At 47.9% G+C, this 20,999-nt stretch overlaps 1 protein-coding gene across 3 annotated transcripts in view; it reads left to right on the top strand.

The window, feature by feature from the left end:
• Positions 1-20,999, top strand: part of FGF12 (fibroblast growth factor 12) — a 203,071-nt gene that overhangs the window by 108,298 nt on the left and 73,774 nt on the right. For 2 of the 3 annotated variants that reach the window (XM_026045422.1, XM_026045421.1), the window contains exon 2: positions 18,787-18,897. In XM_026045422.1, the coding sequence (XP_025901207.1) occupies positions 18,787-18,897 (111 nt within the window). Of the gene's footprint in view, positions 1-461; positions 691-18,786; positions 18,898-20,999 lie in introns of those variants that run through there. The other variant, XM_026045420.1, reaches the window with a different exon arrangement.

Raw genomic sequence — 20,999 nt, 5'->3', positions numbered from 1 at the left:
GCAGCGCGGCTCGCGCTGAGCCCGGCCGCGGGAGCGCCGCGGGGCCGCGTCCATGTGCGCGCAGCCGCCGCGGAGCCCGCGCGCTGGGGCCGGGCCCTGACTCACCCCGCGGCCCCTCGACGGAGAGCGGCGGGCGAGGAGGAGGAGGAGGAAGCGCCGAGCGGCGCCGCAGGGACCCCGCGCATCCTCCGCGCCCCCCCAGCCCCTCTCGGACACAGCGGCGGACCCTGGGCGAGCGGGGCAGCCGCTCCCGGATTTACAAGGCGCGGGGGGCGCCCCGGCAGCAGAGGCGCCCGCGCCGGGATTCGCCGCGGGGACACGCACATGGGCGGCGGGCGCCGGCGGGCGGCCATGGTTCCCAGGCGGGGCGCGCTGCTCCGCCGGGCCGGCTGAGCGCTCCGCGCCGCCGGGCGCTGCGGCGCCTCGACCGGGGCGTCGCCGCCGCCGTCCCCCCCTCGCCCGGGCGCGGCGCGGGGGGCCCATGAGCGGCGATGGCAGCGGCTATCGCCAGCTCGCTGATCCGGCAGAAGCGGCAGGCGAGGGAGTCCAACAGCGACCGCGTGTCCGCCTCCAAGCGCCGCTCCAGCCCCAGCAAGGACGGGCGCTCCCTGTGCGAGAGGCACGTCCTGGGGGTCTTCAGCAAAGTGCGCTTCTGCAGCGGCAGGAAACGGCCCGTGAGGAGGAGACCGGGTGAGTAGCGCGACGGGGGCAGCCGCTCGCCCGCCCCGGGCCTCGGCCCGCCCGCAGCCGCCGGGGGGGGGGCGGGCGGCCGGGCCCGCGACGGCCCCCGAGCCGCCCCCGAACCGCCGGGGAGGCGCCGCGAACCCGGGTCCCCAGGCAGGGGCGGCCGCGGGGTCAGAGCCCGCGGGGGCAGCCGGGCTCGGCGCTTTCCGCTCCCCGTAGCCGCGCTCGAGCTGCCGAGCGGGCTGCGCTTSTTCCCTGCGCCGTGACGCGGACAGYGAGAGAGCGGGCACCCGGGAGAGCCGCGTCTGCTTCACAGCTACACCCATCGAGTGCTGCTGCTTGAGCCGAGTTGCAGGGGGATTTTGTTACCTGAGGCAGCTTCGGAGGTGGTGGCTGCGTGATATTGCACCTGATGTTAGCTCATAGGAACCTAAAAATGCATTCAGGGGCTTCTTATTTTTTATTTTTGTGCGTGCGTGCACGCTCTGACTTAGTTTCTCCTGGAAAACTTCAGCCTTGCAATACGTGTTGCTTGCATTGCCATGATGAAGTCCCACCTGCCACCGCTTAAATTCCGGGTGGTTCTTTGTGCTCTCACCTCCCCTCCCTGGGTGTGAACTCGGCACCTGGCCACACACCTGTCCCTGCTGGTTTCCTAAGGGAATATTAATTATTTCTTGCCCTTTTCCTTTTTTTCTTATTGCTATGAACTGCTGCTAAATTAAAAAAACAAAAGAGATGGGGAAGGTGGACAGCTAATAATGGTTGACCTAAGGAGCTACTGTGAACAGGTATTTTTCTTGGGCATCTGTTGGTATCACATATTTTTGCTTTAAAGAGATACTCYGTTCACTCAGCTCTTAGGGATGTGCCTCCAAGCCTTTTATTGCTTGTGTAATCCTTCCTCCTTTTCCATGTATATTGATAAATTKTTTGCTGATTAATCTTTTCACGAAGTCCCCTCTCCATGTCCAAAATGCCTCARTCCCGACCGCGGGAAGGCGTCAGGGTAGCTGGGTGCTCCAGCAGGCAGCTGCTTTTCTGCTCTCTGAGTTGAGGTRTTGGGCAGGGGCTCAAGGGAGGAACAAAAATAGCGGGAAACTCTCCTGTCACAGAAGGCCACTTAGTGCCGTTGACAGAAGGGAGAGGATAATTAATCTGTTGTATTGCTGTCAGCAAGGTCCCTATTCCTAGACTGTAGGGCAGGGACTATATTTAGTTAGCAAAGCGCTTCAAGACCTGGAGAGCGGGGGTTAGGCTGCAAAGAGCGAGCGCTTTCACTTCTGTTTTGAGGCAGTTACCAAAAGAAGACCCAAATTTGCGGTCACTTGCTGGGCTGCCCTCTGTATTAGTTACCTTATGAACCCAGAACCAAAAGCTGGTTCTTGCTCTGAAAGCAGAGTCGCTTTTTCCCTCCTTGGAGGGTGCAGAGCGGGATCTGGAATCTCACTGCATCCTGCAGCCAGGCTGATCATGTCCTTCTCCATCCCTCTTTCCTCCCGGTTCCACCTGCTGTTAAATAATGCCCCTCGAACCAAGGGTTTGAAGGAGGATGATGTCTAAACCTGTTGCTTAGATTTTAAGATGCTCYGTCAGATTAAAGTCTGAGCAACTTTTACAGCAGAGTGGGGGGAGTGAGTCTGCATATTGCCGCCACCTGCACGGCTCCGCTTYGGGTTCCCGTGGGCTCACTGAAAGCCCATGAAGAACTTCCCAGTGCTGAGAATTCCCTCAACTTGCACAGACCTTTGTGCTAAGGGAGGTGTTAGCAAGTTACAGACAGAAGTGATTTAAGGAAGCCTTCTTATTGACCTGAAAGAAAGATCAATGCTCATGTAAAACACAGCTGTCAGTCACTTGTAGCTTATAGAAGGAGCTGGTTTATTTATTTATTTATTTATTTACTTACTTACTTACTTACTTACTTATGTCAAGTGGCTTTTCCTGGGCTGCAAACCGTGCCTGTTTTGATTCCCTATGTAAATCCTGAAGCAGGGAATTGCTTCATTGGCACAGCACAGCCCTGAGGAAGGTGCCGCTCGCTTCGCTGCTCCTCCCTTTGCTTATTCAGGGGGTATCTTGCACCCAGGTAACTTGTCCATTGCAGAGCCACTCTTGTGCACAGAGTATGGCACAAATATGCAGTGCAAATGAAACTGGTTTGAAGAAATACGCACATATTGTTCAGGGTCCAGGATMTCTGTTTATATTTACTAAATGCTTTGCGGGCTTGTAGGTCAGTGAAAGGAAGGTGAGAAATGTCCGTGTTTGGACGAGCTGGAATCCCATTTGGAGATGGTACTTGCTAAGGCAGCTTAGTCTATCTTTACCTTTTGAAAATGTGACCTTGCTTTATGACTGTAGGGAATAGCTGTCCAAATACTTAACATTCACCAAGTGATTTTCATCTGTAGCTCTCCACAGGCTTTACCACAGGGAGACACTTCTCCCCACTTTACAGCTGGTGAAACCAAGGCACAGACCAGTTTCCTGGCACAGAGACCCAATTCCTGCCGCTTGTTCCTGCACGTTGCGCTTTGGACAAGTGATTTTTGGCAAGTGAGATTGCAATACTTCAACAGTGGGATTGTMACTTGCACCATTGCAGAGACGTGGCTGTCCTGGTGGTTGTGTTTCCTTCCTTCCTTTGCTTCTGCTTTGAAGGGGTATTTTTTTAAGTTAAAGTGTGAGTTTATGTCAATGAAGTGTTTTTTAATATGTGACGTAAACGCTGCTGAAACTAAAATACTTAGCGGAGCTGTGTGGTAGCAGAGTTATATTTTGCACTGGTTGGCACCTTGTGCTCCAGCTCGCAGCTTGTGCAAAGCGAGATGCTCCCACTCGCCAGAGCCCTCGGCCGGGAGGGATCCGCGCTCGCCTGGCAGGGGGACGAGTGATCGCAGGTCGCAGAGAGCCCTGGGGAGCCAGCTCCACGCAGGGACATCTTGTGTAATTGGTGCCCTCGGAGAACAGGCTGCAGGAGCTGCTCGTCTCTCGCTTGCAGTAAGCACCGTGTTGTAAAATCGGCGCTTGGTTCAGCTGGATTTTCAATGGGCGACGGCGGCGCGCTCGTGCGCGCGCTCGCTCTCTGCTTTTTTGTGTTATTTATATCTCTTGCATGCGTTTAGCTCTAAGATATGAAATGGCAGCTTAATATAGGCCAAATAAGCATGTTGTGTTATGCACCAGGCTGAAAATTTTGAGACCTGGGCTTAMTCCTGCTGTGGTGAATTAATACAGGCCGTTGGCAGCAATTGTGCAGGTGCYAAGTGAACAAACCATGTGCTTGCAGAGCAGCACCTGCCCAACCTCATAACGTGTGGCTTAGGAAAGAACGGGGGTTTTGCTCCRACCATAATAACTTGTTAGAGAATTCCAAAGAAATGGCTGCATGGCACCGTTTCGTGGTGCAGGTTCATGGCCCCGAGCTGCGGGATGACTAAGCTGACATGTTTTGGAGGCCTCGTGGAAAAGATGGAGTGTCTGGCATGGCATCCATGGAAGTTCATGGGAATTTTATCTGAGCGAGCACCTGTGGAGGGATGTCCTTATTAGGGAAAATCACCACTGAGTTTGGTCAGTGCCTGGTGTTGTGTAGCAGCGTCTCCAACCTGCATATGTTGTATYTCTAGATAGGTTTCCAGCTCAGAAAGCTGAACTCGTAGTCTTCAAAGTGGGATTTTACCCCAGAAAAATCAAAATTAGTTTGATTGTTTGTTGGATTTTCTGTCTAATATGTATCTTGCATTTTTTCAGATGGAGAATAATTTTCCTTAAGGAAATCTAAAGGTTTCTCYCAAAGTGAAGGAAATGGCTCGCAGGTAGACAAAGAGTAGTAACTTAAAACATGTTTTCCCTTTGCGGCATTTTCGTTTTGAATAATAGATGGAGATTTGGAGTTTAAAATATACATAAGTAGACATTTATGCAGCAGCTTAAGTAAAATGTAAGAGTGAATTTATTTGAAGGACACGGAAGGACTTTGTTCATTCAGAGGTTGCTTTAAAACATCATCTCCATAAGCTGTTAAATTCCCTGAATTATATCCTCAAGTCCTTTCTCATTTCATACATGGTGAAAATGGTGAGTGAAGCTCATGGCGTGGGGAAAAAAAGAATTCTTTTAGTTSTGTGCGCTGATTGTTCAGTTAAATTTGTCAGAGCAGATCCCAGCACCTTCGTGTGCTGTGCAAGGTAGCTGGTGAGGGCAGCCTGGGCTGCGAGGTCCTGCTGATCTGCAGGTGCTGCTGAACGCCAAGATAGTCAGGAAAGCRGCACCTTCGCCTCGTTGCAGCTTGGCAAACAGGTCCCTTCTTATCCCCGGCCTTGGGGGGAGTTGGGCTTGTGGGAGCAGTGAAAATTGTACAGTCAGGGAGGTGCCGTCAGAGTGGGTGGATAACTGATTCTTCAGCCATTGACTGGAAGGAAAACTTTGGGGAAAAACAGCTACTGAGTGATTATTTTCCTTCCCCAGAAAATAGAAGATCAAAATAAATTTGTTTATCATTGACTGAAATAATTGCTTTTTGAGAAAAAAATCATTTCATTGGGAAGATTTTTATATGTGCAGTTTTGTAATTTTTAGGTGTACTTTAAAATGCAATATCATTTTGAAGTAAGAAAAATCAAAGGCTTGGGTTCCAAAAAGACTAAAACGAAGATGAGATTTTCTTCTTCCTTCTATCCTTCTCCTATCCTTCCTTGCTTTGCTGAATTCAGCATGAATATAGACTAATTTCAGTAGACCAGATACTGTAATTTTTTGGCAGATATCTACTACAAAAAAATGAACTACTTGACTCAGGCAGAGCTGCCACAGGAACTGAATAGACTTGAAGCATCTCRTTCCTCTGAGGCAAATACCGTAATGAGTCTCACTGTGTTGAGCAGCAAGTGCAGACTCGCTTGGGCTTCTCTTCCTTACTGCTTTCCCCACCAAAAACGCCACAAACTGCCAGGTGACACTGGGAGCAGTTAAGTGTTTGCTTTGTGCCTTTGGTCATTGAACACTAGTTCTGGGAGTTACTTTTACTATTCAAGTTAAAGCAATTATTAAAAAAAAGAAAAATAATGTAAGAAATTGGTATCTCCATGCTTGCAAATGCCATGRTTTGGTGGGAGAAGGCAATCAAAAATGTAAAAAAAAGCCCTCAACTCGAAAGAACTAACTTTTAAATGCATATATATATATATATTTATATTCRTGTATTCTGTGTTCTGTTGTCTAAATATTTTCAGTTGCTGCAGGGCTTCGGTAACATTTTTACCACATCTGGATTACTGTACTCTGTTATTCTTGGAAGTGCCTTGTGAAATGTCTGACACCAAAACCATCCCCTGGTCCGTCAGGAAGTCATATCTTTATACTCTYTTTCCAGTTAATACACGCTTCATCTCTACCCCTAAGTAACACAGTATTTTTCATATAAACCCATTATCCTTTCTGAGTATAAAGCAAACTGCTACATCTACTGCCTTATTCTTAGCCTGTTCTGACAGAGAGCTGAATTCTGAAATAACCTGGCCTTTCTGGAGACCTCTTCCACTTTGCAACACTTCAAAGCTGTAGCATGGTCATCCACTCGCTTTTGTGCCCCTTAGCAGCCAGGAAGACTAGGACATCCTGGAATAAACTGATTTTTCTGATTTTTTTGGGGGGGATCTGTGGATTGGTGGTATGTATGAACATGGAGCTTTTGCAGCATAGTAGCAGGTCTATAAAGCTACTGATTCCTGACAGTACAATCCCTGAAAATAGCAGCTAGGGCATGACTTGAAAATGGTAAAGCAGAAGGCAGCTTTCTAGACAGAGCTGTGAGGAGCTGGTTTCCCCTTGGCAATCCAGTCTCTCCTATATCTGAGGGTGGCCATCCYTGCAGCCCCGTCCTCGTCTGTCCTGCTCAGGGAGTGTCCTGTGTGCAAGAACCGGCCTCGTGTTATCAACTGGCAAAACATCCCCTAAGAGGCTATGTAATTCTGCTCCTAGTCGCTCTCTTCCAACTGAGAGCTGATCGTGGCCATGATAAAAAGAAAAAACGGTTCCTTTATCAAGGAAGGAAAACCTGAAACATATGGGCATTTTAGGATGAAATGGGAGACAAAAAGAGCTAGGTCTGGTGGTTAATAGAACATGTTCACTTAATTTATATTTATCTGGAACAGCACAGTTTGCAGTCTCTTTCACTTGCTGGCTGAACGGATAGTTCCTTTGCTTAGCAGTTGTCACCTGTATCGCTAAAACTTCCAAATAAATACGTATCTTTCACCTCCTAAAGCAGAAGTGTTCATGAGAGGGCAAATAATACAGGATTGCTGCAAGTGAAGGCAGGCTGCAAGCAGCCAGCCACTATTTCCAGAAGACTGAAGAGCAGGGAATTAGCAGAAAGACGCTGAGGTTTGGGAAGCGCGCGCCTTTGCTGGATGTGGTTGTCCAGAGGCTCAGATCCTGCTTCCAGGATCTCTTCCTCTGACAGGGTAGGCCAGGGTGTTGGAGCAGCCACCCAGGCCGTGCAGGTCCTTTCCTTGGCACAGGGCCTGCAACAGGAGCTGGGCCTTTTCCGCTGCCTCTGAGTGCTTTCCGTTTGGGTTATCGATCCATGGACATTGGGGCATCCTCTGGGACCCGCGTCTTGTTCTCCTGGGGGTTTCTGTGACAGTGGCTGAAAGGGCTGGCACAGCTTGTGATAGAACCACTGCTGGCTTTTTTTAATGCTCTTCAGGATGGGCTCTGCCTGCTGGCTAACATAAAGCATAATTTCTTTAAAAAATATAAACATTTAGTTTGGTTTTTATTTCATTTCTTTCTGTGCCACTTCTACCTTCTCCATTTCTGTTAACATCTACTGTACCCACTTCTTTCTCRTTCTTCAAAAATACCGCTTGGCTTTCTGCAAAATAAATGTTAGATTTTTGTAGCTAGGGATAAACAGCAGTTTGGGCCTGATTAGGAAGCTGCCAGGTGATGCTTGAAAGCTCCTTGGGTCTGAGCCCTCGTGCAGGGACTGACTCGTGGGCAGCTAGAGAARGGCAAGCTGTGTCCAGAGGCCTGGTGGAGATGAACGTGTAGGTGGAGATGGACATGTAGGTGCTTGCTTTACTTCACCAATAGATCATCCTGAGCATGGGCTTCACGATGAGAGACCATTGGGTTTGTAGCTGTCCCGTGAGACGCCGTGGGGCAGAGCAGCGATGGGGCAGGTAATGAACCTGTCYAGGCCCGTGGAGTCCCACAGACGGCCTGACCTCACGAAGAGTGTTTCCAGCAAGATATTAACCACGAAGTGAGAGCCTTGGGAATGCTCGTCCCTATTTAAATGTGGCTGTAGATCGAGTGAAGCAGCTCGCAGTCTTCTCAGTGCTGTGGCTGTTTTCTTTAGGTAGAAGAAATCTGACTTGGGATGGAAAATTTAAACCATGCTGCGGGTAAAAATCATTGTATTTTCCCAAGGTGGAAGGAAACAGAGAGAATTTGAATCAAATACCTTCATTTTTAGCAGGAAGATCTTRCTTTTTTTGAAGGGCAAAGGTGTTTGAAGCACCTTTCAAAACAAGGTTGTTTTCAAACAACCTTGTTCAAAACAAGCAGCACATCTTTAAGCATTTGGGTGCTGTGGAAGATCTGTTAAAATTTAATAGCATCACAGTTTTTAGTACTTTCAGACCTTTTTTTTTTTCCCAAAAGCCTGCCAAATGCTATTGTTTAACGTGTATTTGTGCAGCGAACAAAAACTTGTTAAAATACAATCCTACTGGTTATAGCTTTCCTTTTTTTCTTCTTTTTTTTTTTTTTTTTCCCTTTGGAAAAAGATATTAAGCACCTCTCATCCCTTTGGAAAAATACCAAGGGAGCTCCTGAGGAATACGTAACAAAAGCAGGCAGTGTTGCCCACTGTTATTCAGCGCTTGCAGAACCACACCAGGGCCTGAATTGGGCCCTGTGCTGCCAGCAGCACTTAGCTTGTGACCCAAATACGTTATATGGGCTCAGTTGGTAGGACCAGGTACCCTGCCCAGGACTGGCAGCATCTCAAGTGATTCGTTTCTGCGCAGCGCTTCTAAAATAGTCTGTTCTGTCCGTTATCCTTTTTAATGAATTTACTTTTTCAGAGCATGGAAGAGAGGGCGATGTCGTCGCTGCTGTAGTATCGTGTTGGTTGCGTGAGGGACGTCTCGGCACTTCTGCAGTGCTTCAGGCCTGCTGGATTGATGGAGGAAGCAGAGATGTGTCTGAGAATAGCCCAAATCACAGAGCGGTGACAGGCGTGAACAGCAGGGATGGCTTCTGCACTGTTCGCTTCAGGACTGTGTGTGATTTGGCGCTCTGTGTGGGGCATTTCAAGGTGAGGGAAGCAGGGGGACTCCGTCATGGAGCGCTTCAACAGACTTGGGGTGCAGACATGTGATAATGTCATCAGCTGGTGGACTCCTAAAATTACAAGGTTGGAAGGAGCCCCACCATGGACTAGTGCAACCATATCCTTGTGCCAAAACCTGCTGTGCATCCCCCGATGTGTTTCTTTAACCTGTTCTAGACCTCCTCCCGTGGAACAGGTTCCGGAGTGTTCCTGGGTAGCCTTGGTAGAAGGATTTTCCAACCTAAATTTTCTTTGGAGGAAATCAAGAATCCACATAACATGTGAAAGAGTTTTAGGTTGCATATCGGAGAAAACACAGCAAAAGTCAACCTTTTAATTCTGCAAATGGCCAAAAGGGAGTTAAATGTTGGTTGAGTGCTTGGCAGAACAGTCGTAGGCTCTCAGCACTGCTGCAGCCACATGAAGTTTTGCTCTGAAGTTCCTCCTTTGTGGTAAGCAGCATTGGTGCCCTAGCTCTGAAAGGGGCTGGTGAGGAATCTCTGTGGAGAGGCAGGCGCGTAGCTGGCTTGTGGACTACCCAGATGAGATGCCCTCTGTGATTGTGGGCTCACATGCAGTGTTTATGCTGCCCTCTGTTTTGGTCTTGGTGAATAGGCTGTAATTTTGGCTAATTGCACAATATGTCAGGAGTAATTGCAGGGAGTTCCTCAAAATAAATAACATATCTCCCTTGCTCTGCTCTCGGTACTCATGAGTGCTTCAACCTTCAATAGCCAAGACATTGACTCTGGTAGAAAGCAGCAGCTCAAGAGCATTAGCTGCAAATTCTCTTCTTTTGTTCCAGATACTGGTCCTCATTTTTTCCCCTCTCTCTACTGAAATAGGCCCACATTATATAAACTATGAAATAGCCCTACATTTTTTTCTCATGCCATCAGTTCCTACCAAGCTTTGCTTGTCTCCTCATCGGAGATGGAGTCAATGAATGTATAGAGAATTGGTCTTTAAAGGGAAACATTTTGAAAGTTTGATGGCTGGTGAAACATGCTGGTTCAACAAAGCAACACAAAACATGTCCTGGGGGTGGGAAAAAAACAAAGTCAGGAGCATAACTGTGTGAAGAATTGATTTTTCAGTTCACTGGTCAAATAAAAGAAGTGTGTGGAAAGGAGGAAATTTGGGTCCAATGAAAAACTTCMTTCGATTTGAAAAGAAACTCTGGGTTTCACTTCCAGTTGTTTTTAAAATTTTAACTTCATTAAAAATCCAAAGAAGAAAATAATTTCAAACGAGGAAAAAAAACCACCCAAAAATGTTTACCTTTTAAGATCTCCTTTTTTTTTTTTTTTTTTCCCCCCCCCCTAGTTAATGTCAGGGAATCTGTGCATAGCTTCAACTGATCTTAGTCTGCATTTTTGGACCAAGATAATCCTTAGTTGGACAGTTTTATCCAGAAGTAGTGAGCAATTTCCATGCCAAGATACCCAATGGCAGAATTAGGGCATCAGTCATCGTCTTGCGTTCTTAGGCACCTCTTCCTGCACTGCCATCCTTGGCTTGTGTGCAGAGATTGCTGAGAATGGGTAGCTCATGTGGGAAGTAGTTTGGCATTTGCCTTCTAGGAAAATTCATCCAAGACTTCAGACCACTTCTGTTCYTGAGCTGTGGACCTTATGTGTCTGTCCTGTGGGATCAGGAGCTTGGAGARCTGGTGAGGTGGGGTGACTTCTCCCTAAATCAAACCATCCATATACATTATAAGCAGGGAATAGACTTCCCTAGAGGGACTCATCTTTGTGAGAGCAAAGCAAGTGTAGTGCAAAGCTCTGTACAAGCCTGTTCCTTGGTAGAAGGGTGCAGAGAAGCAGCTGTGCACTGTGCTGGAGGGCTTATTACTATTCCTCCTTGCAGGCACCTGCACAGGAAAGGAAATCACTTGCGTGCTCTCTTTGCCTGCAGGCTGCCATTCTGCTCCTGTGACTCATTGGCAGTGACAGGAGGAGATGCCTTTGATGAGCGCTGTCATCGTCCTGAGCCCATCATCTCCGACTTAGGGAAACAGCAGTTTTGGAAGCRTGTCCCTCAAATGYAGAGGCCATCCTTGTCAGCACAACCTGTTATTTCATGTAATGCATCCTGGAAACACCAGTTATCTCTGCAGTCATTTGGCCTGGGTAGAGATTCTCACTTGAGATGAGTAGATATATGAGTGTGCYGTGCAGCCCTATTATCCCAGAATCTTTCTTCTCAAAATAAATTTACTGTAATTGGAGGGTGACTCTAACCCTGTAATCACTGTGCGCTGGAGCTGGGCATGCCCTTCGTTCTGCATCACCAGGAGGAAAGCTGAGATCAACCGTTTGATCTCTCTGGAGTCCCAGACCTTGGGGGTTGTTTTCTTGGCATGAGTCTGTTAATGTCTTTCTACSCTGCCCACAGGCTGCGTGGTGTGCCCGTGTGCTAAGTGTCGGCATCTGAACAGAAGGGATTTGTGGCAGCTTTGCTGGTGGGGCTGGAGCTGGACAGACCGCTTTGCCGCTGAGCCTCTCCTGGTGCTTGCACAGCAGTCTCGGTCACCGCGCAGCGCTCGCTGGCACTGGATCAGGCGGCCGAGCGCGGTGCTGCCTGCGCTGTGCCCGTCAGGCTGGCACTGCATCCCGCAGTCGCACAGCAGACGTGCCAGGGCTCTGCCTGGCCTCGGGAGGCGGCCTGGAATGCACCAGTGCCACCAGTGCCCGAGCGCGGTGCTGCCTGCGCTGTGCCCGTCAGGCTGGCACTGCATCCCGCAGTCGCACAGCAGACGTGCCAGGGCTCTGCCTGGCCTCGGGAGGCGGCCTGGAATGCACCAGTGCCACCAGTGCCGCCCGTTTCCCTCAGCTCTGTGGCACACGTGTTCGTTCGCCCTCTCCTCGCCTGTTAGGACACTGCTGCTGACCTGCTGTGTCCCTCCAGGCCACCTGCTTGTGGGAGGCCCTTGTGCTCAGAGCAATTCTRTTGCGTTGGTTTAGCCACGGAGGGCTTGGCGGGCATCTTGCGGGGCTGGGAGACATCCTCATGGCCTCTGCCTGCGCGCTTTCCTGTGCTTGGCGACTCYGGTGGGAGTAGAAGACTCTCAGCACCTTGCAGCACTGTGCCCTATTTGCAGAGCAAGGATTTCCCACCTGCGCACCCGAGTGACACACTTTGAGCCTCCTCCAGGATCCCCGTGTGTGGTTTGGGAGGCTTCGGCCTGCCTTGTGCGCGACTCGCTGCCGGTGCYGTTTTGGGCACCATCTCGCAGCATCTCCTGAGTGCCCGCGCTCCGTCCTGACGGCGGCTCCTGCAGCCGGGCCGAGCTGGGCAAGGCCCGTGGTCCTGGAGAAACGCTCCCCAGCTCGTGAAGGACAGCAGCTCCTGGTGCAGCCGGTGTGAGGTGAGCGGACTTGGTGAATCAGCCCAGTGAGATGAGTTATTAAACTTACGGAGATGCATTTAATTGGAGACAATCACGTACCGCATCTTAAGTCCACAACACCCTAGAGAACTGAGCAGTTGCTGGATGGGAAAAGAATGTTTTTCTCCCTCAGCTTTTCATCTTCTCTCTTGCCCTGAATTCGGTGCTGATGACTGTCACCATAGTAATCTGCATGGAGCCCACAGATGCATTTTCGTGCTGGGTTAATACAAGCCTTCATTGATACAGCAGTTCTAAATGAGGGATTTCGGTGTCCTTCTCCACCTGCATGGGTTTGTGGTATTGAGCTTATCGAGTATTCTGGAACCCTTCTCTTTTTGGGGAAGGGAAATGCAGTTTGTGCAGTTGATGCTTTAAACATGGAGTTAATCTAAGTAAATTAGAAGCAGTTTACGCCCTGCCTTGAATGCTGGTTTTGGTGTGTTAAGGATTTGAGTGCTGGTTGGGTGAGTCATAAATCAAACTCCCATTATGACAGCTGCAGCCTGAATGGAGGAAAATAAGAATAATGGAATGTGTAAATTTCAGCCTAAAATGTTTAATTGCTATAAACAAATGTTTAAAAACACTGAGGTGAAATACACTCCTGAGATGCATTACAGGTCTCATGTTTACAGTCACATCCTCAGCAAAACCCTTGCACAGGCACCGAAGGCAACGTTGTCCCCGACGGAGCTTCCGATGAGCCCCGGAGAGCCCTTCTCCCCTTTGCAGAGCAGTGTCCTTTGCAGTGCGGTGGCTACTGGGGTGGGCTGCTTCAGGAACCCGCTTCAGGAACCSCTCGCAACATTGCAGAGCTGAAACCAGGCAATGCCCTTGTGTCAGAGCGTGTTCTGCTGCAGAGAGAGAGAGCAGATAAACAGRGAAGTCTCCTGTCAACGCTACTCAGTAGGTACCTTCCTTCTACCTCTCTGCAGGCTACTGACTGTAAAATGGTTGCTCGCCTCAGAGCTGGCACCGTCCTTCGTTGTTTGACAGCCCAGAGCGCTGAAAATGGTAGCCCAAGAGCTTCAGGGTTTCAGACGTAACTAACACGGAGTTAACACCTCTGGCACCAGCAACCTCTGGAGTGAATTTTGAAGCAGTTCTGTACCAGCAGCCTCCAAGAGCGGCCTGCATGCCAACCAAAGCCTCACTGTGAATTGCAAGAAGCAAGAACCAGCACTCGAATCCCTGAAAGGTCACTAAGCCCTTCAGCATTTAAGAGACTACTAAAAGCCAGGCCCCCTGAGATCCCTGCTGTTAGCTCGGTGAGGTCAGATCAAAGTGACTCCTAGAGTCAGGCCTTGCCGAGTCCCTTTAGATTTCTTGGCCGATGGCAACGAGGGACTCAGCTTGGCTCAGCCACTTAATGAGAGGTCCTGTGTGAACAGCAAGATAGGAGCCTTGGCAGGCCGCCTTCCACGGCAGAGTCCCAGTTGGGAATCAGTGTTGTGCCCTCTTCCTTGGTGCCCCGGAGCCCTGGGCTCAGCGGGGACTGCGTGGAGCGGTGCGTGACGCAGTGGGCTGCTCCTCGTGCTAGGGCTTGTCCTGCTGCCCGGGGCCAGGCCACGCTTGTGCTGTTGCTCATAGCCAAGACACGGTGCCCTCTGCGGGGCCTTGCAGCGTGGGGGCTCGGCACCTGACCTGCTCCCTCCTCTCTGTGGTCAGGGGAGGTGTCCTTCTCATATCGCTTCTGTTTTGTAGATGTAGGATGAGCTCCCTCTTCACCTTAAAGGCAAAAATAAAAGAGGTCATTAAAAAGCCAGTGACATATCTGATAAAAAATCATTTTTTTCTAGTGTCTCTGCTAGATTTCTTATTCTCTTCTTCAATGCACACAGCAAATAGCTTCAGTATTTTGGGAGAGAGGCATGTGACTGCAGGGTAACTGGTTTGGATGTAATCCCCAGGCCTCCTATGAACATGTCCCTAGGGATGAAAAAAAGTACACGTGAGCACCTGCACCTATCATGTCCTTCTAGAAGCTCCAGGCAATGAAAGGCTCTGTGCAGCTGTACGGAATAATGACAGAAAGCGGAGCAGCCTGTGATGGACTCACATAACTTAAGGCTTAATAGCAGGGCACCTGAATTCAATAATATCAGCATCACGTCACGTCCTAAGTGATGACAAGGAGATTAGTGATCCAGTCATGACTTACTTAGCCTCAGCTGTGATGAAGACTTCATAAAGTTAAGGGGGGCAGAGGATAGGGGGATGTAGAACAGCTAGAGAATGAGGTCTGTAGAAATAGGAGCAGATGAGATACCCTGCAGAGGAAGTGCAGCGAGTGGGTCATGGGATGACTGCTGCGAGAGAGGTCAGCGGCTGAGGGCTCTGCCTTTGCTCTTGGAAAAGCCCCAAACTGCCAGATGCTGCAGACCAGGAACAGAGCCACGGCTTAGCTCCTGCTCCCTGTTCTTCATTGCTGTGTGCTGTAGCTGGGCACATGGGGAATGTTTTCAGGGGGTGACCTGCCCTGGGACCTTCTGGGGGAACCAGTTCAAGGGTTTAAATATGGTGTTGCATCTGAGAGTGTGTATTGGGCTTCTTTTGCATACTGAGGTCTGAAAAACTGTGTATGAACAGCTAGAATGACATCCTTAATGTAAACATCCTCATGAATAATGGTGTTGCTTGTAGAATAAGGGAAAAATATTATCCCTCTATATTTTGCATAGGAGTTCTATTAGCACATAGTCAATGCTGGGAAAATACCTTTTGTGGAAATACCCCTTTGTTTAGTCTTGGGGTCAAGGAAGCTAAAACTTGTTCTTTAAATCATTCTGTAGTAGCTGACTTTGTATTAGAAAGCCACTGAATCACTGCAGAAGTCTTGTCTGGGTTAGTTTGGATCCATTGGTCTAGGATCAGCTTTCTCTACAGAAAAATAAGGGTGTACAGAGGCCTCTGAGTGGGAAGAACAGATTTATCCTGAGTATGTTGATCAGTACTGCCCTTCTAAAAGCAAGAGACTGAGCCCTTCTCAGGATGCAAGAAGGGTCAGGTTAGAGACAAGGTTTGAGTTTGATTCCTGATGAGTTCTGTGAATTACAGAAAAGAAATGTTCATGGCAGGGTTTGTATTTAGCTGTGCTAGTGTGAGTGTGTGTGTGTTTATATAAATATATATTTCTAGTATGATGGCATGTTTCCTTTAATGATTATAGCTTGAGGCAATATCATTGAGGGGACCTTTAGATGAATAAAAGTATCAAGGTTTTGTGCTTGTTTTGTTGACTTTTTCCCATCCCCTCCAACTCCTTCTCTCACATTCTAGGAATGTTGAAATCCCTAGGAATATTGCCTAGGAAGGGTAATTCTCTCCCTGCACTGTGGGGAAGTCTCTAGTGGGTGGTTCAAATTGTGCATTGTCCTGGCAGCTTCTTAACTATCCTCGGCTGCAGCCGGTATTTAAAGGGGGGGACCTTGTACTCCTTGCACACATTTCTTTGCTCTTTCTGCATATAGTTGAGGTAGCTACGCCAAGGTGTAGCTGGGCTTTTGCTCTTTCATGTAGAAAAAGACCCAAAGAAGTGCAGCGTTTGGGGGAAGCAGAAGCTGCACGTCCCTGAGGTGCCTCCTGACCCTGTGGTTTCTGGAAAAGCTTTCGTTAGCTGGCGCTGCAGGGCTTCCTCGGCGAGTCCAGGGAGCACAGATGCTCCCGTGGAAAAGGATCTGTGCAGCACGGAGAGACAGGAACACCGCTGCTGTCAAGTCGCATTAGGAGCAGGAGAGATGTGGTGATTTSTGTACGTGGCTTAGAGCTCTCAGTTCCGTTCCCCTTGAATTTCTCTTTGAGATTGGGAGTGAGCCTCAAACTTTGTGAAAACCAGGTCAGACTGGGAGGGGAAGTGAGATAAAATTTCCTCTCCAGCCTGTACTGTGGCAGGCATTGACTCGGAAAAGCCCTGGATTATCCACAGGGCAAAGCTCGAGTCAAACTTGACCTTGTGTTTAACAGGTCAGTAACAGAGGGGACACTGAGGCTTAGCATGTGTTTCTCTGTGGTGGCACTTGCAGCCTCCTGTGTGTTTCCATCCATATCCCTGATTCAGGAGGACGTCAGCTGATCTCGGGTGGTGTTCTGATAAATTCTAAAAAATACAAGGTACTACCAGTAACGAGCAAATTTGTATTATATTTGACTCAGTAGCGGGAGAGGTCTGCCTTCCAAAATGAGTTGCATCATCACAGTATATTTTAGACCCCACAAAAGGGGGAGTTTTTGTTCTATCATTTAACATCTTCCGGAGCAAGGAAGAGCGAGTCAGGGTCAGTCCTTGTCTCCGAGAGGTTTCAAGACGAGCTCTTTCCCCTTCCCTCGTACTCAGAAGGCTTCAAGCTGCAGGAGCGTGTTTGAGTCCGTCCTGCTGAGAGCTCTTCCATTTTGTGTAAAGCACTTTCACATTAAAATTTAACCAGAGAATAAAAATGAGACAGACTCATTCAGGGATTCAAACACACATCTCTCATATCAGAAAGTGCCTATAAGTAAGTGCCTTTACCATTGTGGCTTTAGATGAAAGACAGAAAGTAGGCAGGAGCAAGGAAGGTGATGCAGGCATCTGTGCCTGAAAATAAATCTTCTCTTCCCTTTTGCTTCAATGTGCTTGTTAGAAAAGCCAGTTAAATAAAGCATCTGCATCCAGCAAAACAGACTTTTAGTAAGAAGAAAGCAAAGCATTTTGTTTGATCCGAGTCTCATTTTGATACATCTTGGCTTGACTGCCACTAGCTCTTAGCAGAGGGCTAATACAGCCGTACTTTATTTGCTTCCCTCRTCCCAGAGTTGAGTTGCATAGAGACAGGCCCCTTCTGCAGTCTGCAGCACTGATTGCTATGAAATCACTTTTTTTAAAGACAGCATAGAAACTGCCRCTGATTTATTCAGCGGCAAGTATGTGCTTTTGCAGATGCAAAATAGTCCCTGAGCCTCCCCAGGCTGGTGGAGGGGCTGCCAGAGCTGGGAAATCCTCTGCACCTGCAGCCTGTCGGCACCTCATGGCCCTGCTTGCTGCAAGGGGACTTTGGTGGCCGAGGAGGAGACCTGAGCAGAGGSTCCTGCAAGAGCTCCCTGGAATGGGGGCTCCTAATGCAAACACTTAACACCCAACGTGACCGGGGTTATGTAATGACTAGGGCTTATTAAASAGTCCCACTGGAGGCAGGAAAGACGGGAGGCTGACTGGATTTTGGTATGCTACGCTGGGTTTTTCCTGTCTATTGAGCCAGCAGTAACTAGCTTTTATTTATTTACTCTTSGTGGGTGGTCACATAAAACTACAAACTGCTGCCACACTAGGAGAATGTGCTCTGTAATCCAGCGCCTGTGGCTGTCTGTTCACGTCCAGCCTTGCTTTGCTGGAGCAGTATCTGTGGCAAATTGTGAGATTCATGTGATAAATTGAAGTTTTCCTGGGTTCTTGATGGCTTAATTTGTGCTTGATCAGTTAGAAGGAAGATTGGCAGTAATACTGTGGACCTCTGACATGTTAAGTGTCTTGTGGCAAATCTTTCATTTTCATTTTCCTCTCCTGCTAGGTCTTAAAATGTGTTGTGTGGGCGGTAGGGGAGCTTCTGATCAGTCCACCACTGACCATCTCGTGAGGAACTGGAGCTAGGAAAGGACATTGTTAAAGGCAAAGGGTGATTCCCATCTTCCGGACAAAATGTGGATTGTGTTCCTTTCCTGGAAGGGAACAACATAAGGGATCTTAAAACAGAGGCGTTTTGAGGTGGCCACAGATGCTTCAGAGGTCATTTTTGGAGGTGTTTTGCATCTGTTCTGCTTAGGAGTTTGCTCCCTGAGGCCCACGCAGTTGGACTCATGCAGCCTGATTCAGCACTCAGTTACTTTAGCTTTGCACCTCTATCATATCATTGATTTAAATAGATTTTTCACTTTCATAAAACTGGAGCTACATAATAGTGAATTAAATATATGGAAAGCAAAGTGGTTGGCATCATGGTCAGAATAAGAAGCTATAAGCAAATTCTTTGCAACTGCTAACGAATTTTCTCTAAATGAGCAGCCTATTCAGAATGCTTAAGTTATTTGAAGACTTTTAGTTGTCAGGTAACTTTCAAGAAAGAGATATTCCACAAATCTGTTACTTTATGCTGCAACCAAATATGCATTGTATTTTACCCATTCATCTGATCTCCATTTTGTTTGCCTGTAYGTCTATGTATATTTGAATGTTTTACAACCACGCTAGAAAGGAGTTGCAGAAAGCTGTCTTACCAGCACTGCTTTATTTATTGAGGGCTTTATGGGGAGCATGCAAATCGGATCTCTTGCCACTTGGGACATGTTTGGTTATATCTAATAATTATTATTATTTTTGCAGAACCCCAGCTGAAAGGAATTGTGACAAGGTTATTCAGCCAGCAGGAATACTTCCTGCAGATGCACCCAGATGGTACAATTGATGGGACCAAGGACGAAAACAGCGACTACAGTAAGAAAAATTAGCCTATTTTGCAACCCAATTACAATCAAATACAACACCTAGTAGGATTCACTTATGAAGCTTCATATTTCTGTTTTTGTGTTTTTCTTCTTTTTTTAAAAAAAGATCAAATTAGGAAGAAGCCAGCTGTTTTCTGCACGTTTTTKTTCTATATTTCCCCTTTAAATCTCGCCTGTATAATATCATATGTTTCCTTTCCAATCTTGTTCCCTGCCCCCCGGATTCTGTAGCTGCCATCTGGGTGGGGTGTAGAATAAAACCCATGATTTGAATTGCTGCCAGAAGAGAAAGAAGATTATATGCATGCCACGTGGGTGAAGGATAGGGGGAATTCWCTCTCCAAGGAGAAGAGGAGAAAATTGTTTTCCACTGTTTTGTCCTGAAAAATTCAGCAAGCACTAGGAATTGCCAGGTTGGAGAAAACTTATCTCCATAAAACACTAAAAATCTAGTGTTTTATGCTTAATCTGAGGATTAGGTATTGAATGACCTTTCCCAAATGAGGTCTGCTTCCAAAACCCTGTTGAAAGGGATTTGATTCATCGTCCATCAAAGCAAAGTGCTATAGCAGAGACATGCAGGTTTAAAAATCATGCTGATGTGCAGGAGMCATCCTGGTTTACACACATGTACAAGTAGCCCCTCTTCCTTGCTACAGAAATGGTTTACAAATATTGAARGTCCTTGAAAAGTCAGACAAGGTGCAAGGTGTTTTCTGCAGCATTTCTTCATTTTGTGGGCCTCAGTTGGACTTTGTGAGGGGGCAGTGAACACAGCTACTTGGTGCCACTAGCTGCAGCCGTGGGGTAGGACTGAAGTCTTAGGTTTGGGTCATTCTATGTTACTTTGAAGCTCTCAATGCCACTGCTGAAAGGGTATCATATGTAGCCTGCCTGCTGGCGAACGTGTCTTCCCTGTCATTAATAGTGATGAACTAAAGGTGACCTGTGTGGTAGACCTAATGAAAACAAACCTCAGGTACATTGTGGAAGAAGGAACCTGTTTTGAGGACAAGTCCTTACAAGAAGAGAAACTGCTCGCTGGTTCAAAGACATCCTTCCTTGGAGAAGGAGGCAGGACTCAAGCTGCAGAGGCAGTTTGAGGATTTTCTGTATAGCCCAGCCCACGTAGCAGTGCCTTGGCATCATCCTGGGAGGAATGTGCTTGGAYGAGAGCACAAGGCGAGCGTGGATCTGTGCAAGCAGTGCCTGCCCAGCACTGCAGAGTGGGCAGGGTGCACTCATGGGGATGCTCTGTGTGCTGAGAGTGTCCCAGCTGAGTCTTGACTGGGCTCCACATGCAAAGCACTGTGTGGAGAGAAAAGCTTTTAGAAGGTAGCTCAAATGGTGGAAGCCATAAAGCCCTCATGAAATGATCCGGAGGCTGCAATCACTGGAAACTCACTGAGTGCAGCCTCTTGAAAACACCAGGAACAGCAGCATGCTGTGAGTGTCAGGTTTGAGGTCTCATGCTGGTGTTCAACATATGAAAAAGCACAAATTACAGTGATACAACTTCTAATTTATGTCAGAGGATATAAGGGGAAGGAAAGGACTTCTCCCACCCTCATCTACAATGGAAGAGTTTGACTTTTCTCAGGCAAGAACTAACACATATGAGTTCAGTGGACTTCAGCATGTGAGTGATGGCCCGGTGTTGGGTCATATTAGCTGTCTTTTTTTGCCTTTTTTTTTTTTAAGCAAGAAGCAATAGGATGTCCTCTGCATGTCATTGACAAATAGGCCTCTAGTAGGACTTTGCTCTTCAGACAAAGAGCTGCTAAAGATGACAGGAATTCATTACCCTCATCTATCAGTGTGGACCAAACAACAAAGTAATGGGCTTAAATGAAAGCAGCAGTGAATTTAGGTAAGCACAAAGGAAAATAAAATGCAAGAACAGTTTTGCAACTGCTTTTTGAGTGTAGCAAGGGAGATGAGAAAAGGTGATTCTGGCCATGTCTAGGTCAGTGTAGTGGGTACCTTGTGAGTCCCCTTGTGAGACTGAGATGGGCCTCAAATCACCCAAACAATTGTCTCAGTGACTTGAGATGGGCCTCAAGTTGCCCAAACAATTGTCTCAGTTGTGGA

Source organism: Nothoprocta perdicaria, unplaced genomic scaffold, assembly GCF_003342845.1.
Source record: "Nothoprocta perdicaria isolate Ctin4 unplaced genomic scaffold, notPer1 scaffold_4, whole genome shotgun sequence".
NCBI classification, from domain to species: Eukaryota; Metazoa; Chordata; class Aves; order Tinamiformes; family Tinamidae; genus Nothoprocta; species Nothoprocta perdicaria.
This window is presented reverse-complemented; position numbering and strand designations above follow the sequence as displayed.